General features: G+C 39.8%; 1 protein-coding gene across 1 annotated transcript in view; it reads right to left on the reverse strand.

Annotated features, from left to right (window-relative positions):
• The window catches only part of LOC126334565 (UDP-glucuronic acid decarboxylase 1-like), a 58,463-nt gene that overhangs the window by 34,007 nt on the left and 11,579 nt on the right, over nt 1-12,877 (reverse strand). The window contains exon 3 of the mRNA XM_049996950.1: nt 7,534-7,819. Within this exon, the coding sequence (XP_049852907.1) occupies nt 7,534-7,819 (286 nt within the window). The remainder of the gene's footprint in view (nt 1-7,533; nt 7,820-12,877) is intronic.

Genomic DNA, 12,877 nt, shown 5'->3' on the forward strand with positions numbered 1-12,877 from the left:
TCCTTGAAACATTCCAACCTTGTGATTCATCTCTATTGACCTCAATTATGATGGGACGTTAAATCCTTCCTTCTTAGCTGCACTATATGGCTGAGTTGGATGTCCCTCCACATTACTCCTCATGACAATGTTAGTGCAGAAGAGAGATTCATCTAGTTGCTCTTTGCACTTTTACTTTAATGCTGTCATGTTGGTGTTCGGGTAATCAACACTATGATCATTACAGCCCCCTCAATTCAATTAATATAGCTCAACTAAAAAAATCATAATATACAGCCAACTAATGAAAAATATTGCAGCATTTCACTGAAGATCATAAAACAGCCAGGAAACTTGTTGATTGAATTATCTGAACAAGATTCATTGAGTCACAAAACATTAACATGCCCCTCAAATTATCATTGTCATTTGTTAAAATACAAAATATCCATCAAATCAGCACATACTTAAATTACAGTGCACTGCAATAGTGATCACTTCATGCAGGCCATTCATGATGCAGTAGGATACCATGTGCTACAAGTGAGCTAGAATTACTTCTTTCCATCAAAATGCATTGAACAAAGGTACACCCTGACAAAGATCAATCAGATCTTCCAATGCTTGTTCAGTTACACATTTTGTCTCTTTTTTTCCCTCCACACAGCCATAACTTTACTCCGTACCGATAACATCAGTGCACATTTGGAGATGGAGCATAATGCCACTTAATTCTCCTCAGGTCTATCTGGCTGCCACATCCGTTATCTTACTGCTACAAATCTAACTCAATCAGGTACCCACCATAATGATATTAGTGAACTTCACTTTTGCAAAAATTGTGAATGACAAGCCTTTCTGTTGTGTATATTCTATCGATAACATGACGAGCACTGTTATCCTTTTTATTGCTAAATTTTATAACAACTGAGATCAATGAGTATTGCACTCAACTCTCTATCCTCAGGATGTTACAGAAAATGGACTTACTATTTAAGTTCCATTTCCTGGACATATTTGTGTGAACTGCAATGGTAAATACAGTGGTAGACACCCTTAATTGTCCACTTCTTGATAAACAGCTTGTATGATCAGTTTAAAGAGGTGTTCCACTTGTTCACTTTAATAAAATATAGGTACTGCAAGTGCATTTAAGAAACACAGGTCATACTCATATGGTAATTAAAAATGTTTCTTATGCCTCTTTATCAACCAAGGTGAATGGTTGCTATAATACTACTGGAGATCTTTCATTTTTACAATTTTTTTTTCCAATCATGACTCATCTGGCTGGGATCCCCAAATGGCATAAGATTCTTTGGCCAAATGTTTTAAAGGAGGACAAAGCACTGTGGGTAGCTTCCCTTACATTCTTAGAAAAGAAGGAAGCTTAAGTTTACCACATTATCAACAAATAAGTCAGTGACCAAATGCTAGCACAGATTGGCAAAAAATAAATAAATAATAATTTAGGCCATGTCCTACACAGAGAACCCTCCCAATATCTTCCTTAATCTGTTATGAGGAAAGGGAAGGAGGAGGGGGAGGGAGAGTGGAAGGAGGGGGAGAAGGGGGGGGGGAAGACAGACAGCTACATGTGGATGGCCAGAAAAAACCTTGAAACCCACTGCCCCCAAAAGCAATATCCAGTGCCTATACCACCGCACCACCTTCCTTCATTGCAGAATGGGGCTTGTCTTATGAGCTCCAGTTGCAAGTCTTAATGGGCTGACAGTTGAGTATTCACTATTTTCAAATTATGAAAGTTGATTCACAGAAGCTACACTCACTATCAAGTCAGGAGCAAATGAATGATATATATAGAAAGAGTAGTAGGCATTAATTTATATAACTGATCCTCATCCCTCTGGCTGAAGCACTTCCAGGGATTTGTGACCTCCTACAGCTAGTAATATTAAGTTTTCTAAAGTGTGGCTGCCAAGTGGCTAATACCATGCAATGAGATATGACTGTTTTATCAAGTTAAGAATAGAGTCTTTAAGTTTAAAGTGAGTGAGTATTCAAACACTTGTATGAGAGTAAATCTATGCTCACAGCCTATCCCTCCAACCAGCTAAGGGTGGTCAATTTCTAATGACGAGTTGTCACAGTGAGGTTTGAAAATGAACAAGAAATACAGTCCTGAAGAAAAAAATGATCATTTTTACAATGGTTTTTACTGTGTTAGTTACACCATTTACGGATAAGTGAAATGGAATATGCTATACTGTAGAACAATTTTTACTAAGATAGATTTGCAACAACCCACTCTACCAGAAAGGACTTTTAATAGAAGTGGAAGTTGTCCACCCATACTCAACTATGAAGGGGCTTTACAATAGTTGTCTTCCAACTTGTTATTACTGCCACAGAAGACATGATGACAGGTTTGCGAGGCACTTAACTGCACTGTTATCAGCGTCCGCACATACAAAGTCCCAATTTTTACACAGTCCAATCTAGCCACTGTCACGAATGATGATGATGATGACAGCACAACCACCCCGTCTCCGGGCAGAGAAAATCCTCAATTCAGCCAGGAATCAAACCCAGGACCACTTGATCCAGAGGCAGCAATGCTAGCCACTAGACCACAAGCTGCTGACACCACAGGAGATGGGATATTGGGGTAGGGTGTGGAGAGGTGTGGGAGGGGGGGGGGGGGGGGTTGTACAGGGGGGCACTAAAGGAATGTTGGGGGATGAACTGGCAGTGTTTTCTTTCAACTGATGTTTTAGTCAGGATAAAAATATCCATGAATTTAACTTTTTAAACATAGGTACGATAATATCTGACAGCTGAATCCAATATCATTTTAAAAAAAAAGTATGCCTGTACTGACTGGCAAAGAGACACCTTCAAGGCAGTAGGAATAGTACATGAGAGTGGGACACATGATCAGCATGTTCCATCCCTACAGCACAAATTGCCAGTAGCTGAATACTGATGGTGTCAATGGTTCTTTATTCAAGAAACTCCTCATTCGGCCTCATGAAGCTAAGTCCACACCATTCCAGACCTCTACTTCAAAAAAAGATCTTAGATTGTATTAGGAATTGAACCTGGGCTAACAATTCGGCTAAAGAGGTGGCCGAATATATTTTATAAAATTATATTTCGATTCACATTTGGTTTAAAAATGAGACCAGAACAACTTAAAAGACACTTAAACATAAAAACTTTTTTGTAGTACAATTATGTAAGAAACAGATGTTACCTGCAGCTGCACTCGCAAATCAGTAGCTTTGATATGGTGAGCCATGGTAAGTACACAAGTTACTGTACATGCAATAACATAAGCTGCTCTCACACCTACCTGTTTGTGTAAGCCTAGTTCATAATGTGCATCCAGATCTTCCCCCTCCCATGCTGTCCCAACACACAATGCATTGGCATGCGCAGTGACACCGCTGAGCAGTGAGTACAGAGGGGCAAGAGCAGGAGCACACATCTATGCATCATGCTATTGAAAAAGCTATAAATTACATAATATGTAAATCATGCAACAAATAGTGTGGATGTATGGATTAAACACAGTGATGATTACATAAGCATTGTATTCATTACGTTGAATCTTATTAGGTGTCATTTATCAACCAATGAAAACATTACACAAATTTGATAAAGATCAAAAGCCAAGGACTAAGTATTTTTCCCTAATCTGCATAATATTCTTCAAATCAGTAAGTATTTTCTACTACAGACTTTCTAAAGTAGCCTATGTTCTTCATCATTGTTGGGTTGGGATGTTTGGGGGAAGAGACCAGACAGCAAGGTCATCGGTCTCATCGGATTAGGGAAGGAAGTCGGCTGTGCCCTTTCAAAGGAACCATCCCGGAATTTGCCTGGAGTGATTTAGGGAAATCACGGAAAACCTAAATCAGGATGTCCAGACGCGGGATTGAACTGTCGTCCTCCCGAATGCGAGTCCAGTGTGGTTTCATCATTGTTCAAGCTATCTTCATACAAAATTACACTGAAACTGATTCATTGGGTTAGTCATGAAAACTTGTCAAACGGGATTACTTGCACATTTGTAGAAATACTACAGATAAAACTTTCAATGATGACATCTTTTTTTCTGTGATCCAATTTTGATGAACTAAACCCATACAATGCCCCAAGCGATACACGAGCTACCTGGGAAAACCTCCTGAAAATCTGTTTAGTAGTTTTGGAGAAGAATGTTCAGACAGACAAAACAACAGTTTTACATGATTATTATTAGCTTAGATTAATATTCAAAAATCCAAAGCTGCTGTAATGTTAGTAGGTGCCTTGTCTTGGAGGCCATACGAGAGCATAAAGTGGTTGAACTCAGACTTGGGCAAAGTTCCAACAATGAAATCTCCCAAACTGATTATATATCAACAGAGAAGCCTCAATACTGAGACTACTGGCACTGCACACATGTTGTGGTACGTTGTGCCTAGAATCAGTTGAGCATGGTGAAAACCTATGGCATTTGTTCAGCAGCATAACCAGCGCATTTTGGAAGCACATTTTCACTCCTAAAAATATTCACTTGATTACTTGGAACACTGACTCGTCCCTTTATTCAGCACTGTGCATCATTCATGGAGACCCATTGTGAAATGAAGCTATGGAACCTACCACATTCTAAGCGATCATCTTGGGAAAGTGATTTTCAGCAAGCAAGGTATTCAGAAAACCTCACAAAGGTCTCCTTGCTTTATAAAAATAATTATTATTATAACAAAATGTGGGGAATTGTATATTTTTTTGGAGAACACTTGTATACCCTGTAACCAAATGAACTATCAGTATAGGCTGGAGTCTGATGCATATGGAAGGATGAAATAAGTACCTTTGAACAATGACAGTTCCGAAAAGAATTGGCGAGATGGCCTTTTAGGTGGATGAAATGCATTTCAATGTCTCTAAGAACACTCAACTAGTAATGCAAATTGATGGAACCACAGCTATAGATTATGAGGCACTGCTGCTTCCTGCCATTTGATCCATTAGCTTAAGTGGCGACATAACTGATGAAATGATGTTTGCCAGAAATTTGACCACCAAAATGACTTCACTACAAATATAAAAATGGAAGGATTTTTTCAAAGAAAAATATCATTTCCTAAGTATTGTGGTTATAGAGCCCATTCAAAACCTACACCGTGTAACCCAAGGGTAGTGCTCTGTTGCTAAACAAATTTAAGTGAGAGACTGCATAAATCTCTGCCTTTGTCAGTAACGTTAACAATAGGAATGTGCATCCTTTGAACAGTCATCTTTTCATTCAGCTCTGTCAAGGAATTGACAAAAAATTCAAATGTCTTCTCCAACACATTGATATGAGGCAGTTATCAAGATAAAAGTGTCCCCTCCCCATCCTTTTGATGCAAGAGTTGAGTTTCTTTGGTCAAGTGACCTGAGCATTCAAACTACAATGTCCTGACATTGCCTGTCTTGCAGATATAACTGACAAATCCAACGAGGTCAGGACAAGGCTGCAGGAAAACAATGAATTTCTTTAAGTCTAAAGCAAAAAACCTTCATTCATGGCCAAACTGCAACTTCAACAGCAATAACTCGAGTCAAAGTGCACTCTGTCACTTTCTGAATCTTCAAGAAACTGCATATGAAGACACACTTAGATAGTTTTTCCTCAAATCTTCTACAATCCATGGAAGATATACTAACCAGATTCCATAATTATTATACTCTGAAATACCAGATGCAGGAGAATTCCATCAGAAGATGTAAAAGCAACTGACTAACTTGAAAGACAACTGTGAACCTGAGCACTTTTTCACCAATATGGCTATGAAGGTTTCCATTTAAGTGCACATGCAGGCACGTGAAAAGGGCTACATGAGAATCTAGTTGATGACAACACAACTAGGTCTCAGGAAGTCAGTATTCACTTGCCATCGCGAAGGAGCTACTAATGACAGATTCGTGTGTTTTTGAGAATCTTCATTACTATTACTCCATTTATTTAAATCTGTTGCACTTACATTTAATGTTAATCTTCTGTTACACACTGTTGAACATACTATGCTTTGCAGCAATAGTTTTGGGCCTGAAGATCTGTGCACCAGATTGAAAATGATTATCAAATTAATAACACAGGCAACATTTTCTCAGGGTACCATTAGTGGTCAGGGTTCCTCTGAAGATGTCATGTCTTTACAATATCAATATTCTGCCCATTGAAGATAAATGAGTACCTCCCATTCTTTTTTTATTCTACATTTGTACCAGGTAGTGATTTAAGTTTGAATAATTCATTAAATGTTAGAAAATGTCCACAACCAATCATTAAGAACTATAACCAGTGGAGTAAGAATAAACATCTATGAGAATTCTACCTGGATTAGAACCTACTGAAACCAGTATTAAAAGGTTAGTACTGCTTCAGTATGAGAAACAGAGTCATCTACCCAGTCATATGAAATGGTTAACAATGTAACAATAATAGAAGGTAGTTAGAAAACACCAATTAGCTTCATTCAAAAAGTAGAAGACATAATGTCAATGCTATAAATAGTTCTTAAAGAGTCAGGAAGGGTGCAAACTCTGTAACAGTTTTTCTTGAATGTGGTCCCCCACAGCCAAGGACTTGCTCATTGTGCGGTTATGGTCCAAGTGCTTCTATGAAGGTATACTATCACAAAGGAATGTGTTTTTTATTTACATCAGATAAGGAATGGTAACGAATTTGCCAAGGGTTTATTCAACAGTCAGTTTCAGTTAACAGTGAAGCAACTCTTAATAGAGTTACTCTCCAGCAATTTGTACAAGAGTGCTGTTGAAATAAACTATTGGATGCAAGTCAACCTCATGGGTAGAAGATGCAGTACTAATGATGTTTCACTACTCCAAATGTGAAAAATACAACTGGAACTGGGAAATTGTTCCCAAAACATAGAAAATGTATGTTTAGCCCCTTTGCACTCCACAATGTAGACACGGGGCATCTCTGTGCCCTCTTATTTAAATCTTCGCCACGTGTACAAGTCTCATTGTGGAATCAATGATGCTACTGACCATCAATTAGGGTATACATTAACACAAAAAGTGCATGTTAATTCAAATATGTTTACATAAGCAATACAATGCAAAATGTTTCACTGTGTGACATTTTTTAACTCTCTTCCAGTTAAACTGTTTCCATAGTCATTCCACTCTAATTGTTTACAAATGAATCACTATCATCATCAGAACCACTGCCTTACTCATTTTAACTTACTCTAAAAGATCTACAATCTCCTCCTCAGAAAGGACTGTATTTGAAGAACTAGTCATTTCACACCCACTAACTTTAATTTATTAATTGTAACCTCCCTCCACACACATTTCCCGAGATGGCAGTACTATGTAAGACGATTGATGCCCAGTACAATCAGATTAAAGAATGGAGCATGTGAGATATACTAGAAATTGTGTTGAAGTGGAAAGGGTTAATGATTAGCGAGTAATATTAACCTAGAAACAAATAGAACTGAATAAAATAAGAACACACAAAAAGTAGAATTGAGCTTCTGATGATTCCTATTCAAAACAGAGGTGAATTGAAATACTTGCCCAGCATATTGATTGTGCCCACTGTATTTGTCTTTATTGTTTTCACTGGATTATACATGTAATGTGGTGGCGATGCAGGACTTGCTAGATGATAAATTTCATCAACTTCAATGAATAAAGGATTTACAATATCATGGTGTATTAACTCAAAGTTCTCATGACCTATCCAGTGTTCAACATTGCGCTTGCGTCCAGTGAAAAAATTATCAACCACAATAACTTCATGACCAGTCATCATCAGTTCATCTACCAAATGTGACCCAACAAATCCAGCTCCACCTGTAATCTGAAGAAAAATATTTTGATACTGATTATCAATAATTGTGGCAACTTGTCAGTTGCCAAAGTAACATTACAAGTAATCTTATCACACTTAATTCCTTTATGAACAACACTTTTCATTTCAAATGTAGTGTACCGTCATGAGAGCATTTGTGACAAATTAAGAGCACCAGACCAGAGCTCAATTTTAGCTGTAGTGGTCACTCAAATTACACACTTTCAGTTCAGCTCCAGCATAGAGTATTATCACAAATGTCTGCATTTAATGGTGATAACATTAATTTATTAACAGTGCAAAATTTTTGATCTATGACATAAATACACTCATCACAACTACCAATTCACAATTCTATGTTCCCAGACGTTTCTTTCTCTGCAAAGCTAGACTCGCACAAAATCAGCCATTTACATAACAAGAAAGTGGAGATTTTGAGTGCACACAGCCACAACAAAAAGACAGCTAAACAAGTAAGCTTCTTTCAAATTAGACAGCACACACACACACACACACACACACACACACACACACACACACACACACACACACACACACACAAAACCTGACCACTGTCTCTGGCTGCCAAGGCAAGACTGAGAGCAACAGTGCCTGATGGGAGAAGCAGTCTGAGTGGTGGGGGTAAGGAGGGGGCTGGGACAGGGAAAGACAGGGATAGCAGGATAGAGTGGAGCACAGTAAAGTGCTGATTGTGGTAGCATACAGTGATTTGGTGGGGAAAGAGTAGGGAAGCTAGGTGCAGTCTCAAGGCTGCACGGACAGTGGGATACAAGATTTATGGCAATTCCACTGAGATTTAAACCAAAGTGCTATGCAGTAACGAATGATGGATAACAGCAACCTGCTTATCTTGGAGACAATGAAACTTACAATAGATTTATTTTTACCTTACTTTAAAAATAAGAGTGTGACTGAAGGGTGAGGGAGCGGGAGTAAAAAAGTTGTGGGTGCGTTGGTGGAATAGGAGGCTGTGTAGTGCTAGAGTGGAAACAGGTGGGAAGGGGACAGGTGGGTAAGCACAGTGACTAACAGAGGTTGAGACCAGGAGGGTTACGAGGACATAGGATATACTGCAGGGAGCGATCCTACCTGTGCAATTCAGGATTTCTGGCATTGGTAGGAAGGATCCAGATTGCACAGGCTGTGAACCAGTCAATGAAAGACATTCATGTTGGGCAGTGTGCTCAGCAACTGTGTGGTTCAACTGTTTCTTGGACCCTAGTTTGTCGATGGCCATTCATGAGGACAGGCGGTTTGTCGGTTCTCACGCCCACATAGAATACAGCGCACACTAGTTGCAGCATAAACAGTAGATCATATGACTGGTTTCACAAGTAGCCCTGCCTTTGATGCAATAGACGATGCTTATGACAGGACTGGGGTAGGTGGTGGTGGTGGTGGTGGTGGTGGTGGTGGTGTGAGGATGTACGGAACAGGTCTTGTATCCAGATCTATTACAAGGTAAATCAGCCGTGAAGCAAGGGGGTTGGGAGCAGGTGTTGAGTTCAGATGGGTGACGATATTGTAGAGGTTCAGTGGGTGATGGAATACCACGGTGGGAGGTTATGTTTGTAGTCGGTGAGACATCACCTACAATACAAGTAAATACAGGGTATGGAAATGGGTACCCACATGGCACTGCCCTATGCCAATCTATTCATAGGCCTTCCTGAACACCCAGTATCCCAAGCCCCTCACCTCGTTCAGATTCACTGATGACATCTTCAAGATCTGGATCAACGGTGAGGACACCCTAACCACATTCCTCCAGAACCTCCGACACTTTCTCCCCCACTTGTTTCAACCAGCCCTCCTCAACCCAACAAGACACCTTCCCCAACGCTGACCTCCACCTCAAAGATGGCTACATCAGTACCTCCGATACACATCAAACCAACCAACAGCCATACCTGCACTTAGACAGCTGTTACCTATTCCATACCAAAAATTCTCTTTCCTACAGCCAAGCCACCTGTTCCCGTCACATCTGTACTGATGAGCAGTCCTCCTCAAGATATACCAAGGAACTCACTGAGGCCTTCACAGACTGTAATTAGCCTTCAAATCTTGTATACAAACAGAGCTCCCATGCCCCATCTCTCCAGCCACCCACCACCTCCAAAGTACCACCATCCAGCCATAGAGGACGATTTGCATTGTGACTCAGTACCACCCAGGACTGGAGCAACTGAATCACATTCTCCAACAGGGTTTTTAATACCTCTTGTCAAGCTCTAAAATGAGTAATTTTCCACCCACTATCCTTCCTACCCCTCCCACAGTGGTATTCCAACACCCAGCAAACCTACAAAATATCCTAATCCATCCCTACTCAACCCCTGCCTCCAAACCCTTGACTCATGGCTCATATCACTTTAATAGACCTAGGTGCAAGACCCAGTCCCATACATCCTGCCACCATAACCTACTCAAGTCTGGTCCCAAGCATCGCCTATCCTATAAAAGGCAGGGCTGCCTGTGAAACCAGTCATTTGCTCTACAAGCTAAGCTGCACCTAATGTGTTCCATTATACATGGGTATGACAACCAACAAACTGGCTGTCCACATGAATGGACCCGGACAAACCATGGCCATGAAGCAACTGGACCACCCAGTTGCTGAACACCTTTCCCAACACAACTTTCTTTGCTTCACAGCCTGTGTGATCTGGATCCTTCCTACTAACACCACCTCTTCTGAACTGAACTGATGGGAATTCTCCCTGCAATATGTCCTACATTAGCATAACCCTCCCGGCCTCACCCTTCATTAGTCACTGTCCACACCCACCTACCCCTTTTATATTCCCACTCCAACACTACACAGCCTTCTATTCTACGAATGTGTCCACAGTCTTTTTACTTCTCTCCCCCACTCCCTCCAGCCCTGCCGTCCATCTAACCTCCCAACCACACCTAGTTGTCCTACCCTCGCCCCACCTCAACCCTATATGCTCCCACAAGCAGCACTTTAGCATCGCCTGCCCCTAACCTGCTATCCCTCCCCTTCCCTGCCCCAGTCTCCTTACCCCCTACCATTCCAGCTGCTTCTCCCAGCATGCGCTGTTGCTCGCAGCCAGACACAGTGGTCATGTGTGTGCATGGTGTCCAATTCAAAAGAAGACCTTTTGGCTGAGAGCTTATTTGTTTAGCAGTGTTTTTGTTATGCCTGCCTTTGCTTAACATCTCCTCAATATGGTGAGTAGCAATCTATCCTTTTCATAACACTGCAATTACTCCATCCTGTATTTTCCATTGTTTATTTAACAAGAAAAGTATTAAAATGGGCAAAGTGTCACAAACTGCTTTTGCATGCCTCATTTCCAACTCTTATTACAATTAAGGAGAAAATTCTAAATGTAATAAACTAACTGCTGTGGACGAGTTAACCTGTTAGGCTCTAACGCACCCTAGGTGCCAAGCACATGTTTAAACATAGCCCCTGGGTTTTCCTCAAGCACTTTCAATGTGTTTAGCGTCCCATTCCACTCACCCTCTCCCTACTGTAGATGAGTTACTTCCATATCTCGGCGATTAAAAAAGTTTCAATAATATGTCAAACATACAGCTTGTGGGTATCATTTGGAAAAAAAAAAACCTTCCTTCATTTTGCTATCTTGAGCTATTTATGATCATGCAATTCTCGATACGCAGCGACTGGATTGGGCACACTGCACGCAACCGTCCACTGGATATAAAAAACCAGTCACTCGAGAACAAAATAAGATGTTGTCCTGCTCTCGATTACAATATCTTGTCTACATTTCATACATAGCAATGTACGAGATAAAAATCAACCATATGCAAAGTTTACGAATTGCGTTTTTACCCCTGCAAATTCATTAAAATCTCACACAATGCTTTACTTAATTTGATGCGGCAAATAACTACGACAAATAAAAAGAAATTCTTTCATTGAGTGATGTGCAAAACTCCTTCCACCTTGTAATTTTCTTAAAATCTAATCGTATGTATTTCATAGCGGCCCAAAGACCATCTCTCAGGCGTACTAAACAGCAACAACAAAGTCGCACGCAGTACTAGAGAGCACATCAGTAGTAGTCAAAGGTTTAAATAGGTTCATAACTTGAGATAACCAAGGCAAAACTGTTCCATGATATTTGCTACTTGACTACACAGAAAGCCTGGTGTACATACATATTAGATAGGTTTGGCAGGGGGGGCGTCAGCCAACCAGTGGCAAATAAAGGTTTATTCCTATGGTTTTCTGTAGTTATGGAATTATGTTCCTCAGAAGGTGTATTGAACCCTAAAAATTACATTAGGTGTTACAAAATTATTTTAAACAAGACAAAGAAGAAACAAATGCAAACAAAAAATTTAAAGATATGCTCACTCACTTGTTACATCAAATGCTGATGCCCTACACTAAATAAAGCCAAATGGCTTGTTGTACAAGACATTCACCTTAAGAACAAAATATCACAAGCCATAGCTTAAGAGTGTGGCAACACAGCATCTCAGGTTTGAAGATTAAATGCCAAGTGCAGTTGTCCATTCGCATAAGGTTGTATGCCGCAAACACCAAAGGTCAGATGACCAAATGTACAGGTTTTAACATTAAGGAAAGCTACGTACAGAAGGCACTAAATGTATGTGCCTTGAGTGTATTGCATAACAATGTACATTGAAATAGGAAAGAAAATTGTGCCTCATATAGGACCAATATTAATCTAAAACAATAACAAAATTAAAAATATAAAAACATTCTGAAACAAAGTAACACAGCAATATTTCCCAGTGCATTTAATAGAAATGTTCTAACAAAAGTAATGAATACTGTTGAAAAGAGGAGGAGGGGTGCAAAATGAACTAAAATTTTAATGAAACCTTGTTGTTAAAATGGAGAAACTTCAAATTAGGAACAAAGAAGTTACAGACAGTGGAGGAAGTAGAACAGCCAAAAGATTCCAGATTCAAATTAGACTCAAAAACATTAAAAGAAAAACATGTCTCATATAACAAGAGCCATTTGGCTTTATTCAATGTACTTTAGCAGCATATGATGGAACGAGTGACTATGAT

The sequence above is a fragment of the Schistocerca gregaria genome, chromosome 2 (assembly GCF_023897955.1).
Source record: "Schistocerca gregaria isolate iqSchGreg1 chromosome 2, iqSchGreg1.2, whole genome shotgun sequence".
In the NCBI taxonomy this organism is placed as follows: domain Eukaryota; kingdom Metazoa; phylum Arthropoda; class Insecta; order Orthoptera; family Acrididae; genus Schistocerca; species Schistocerca gregaria.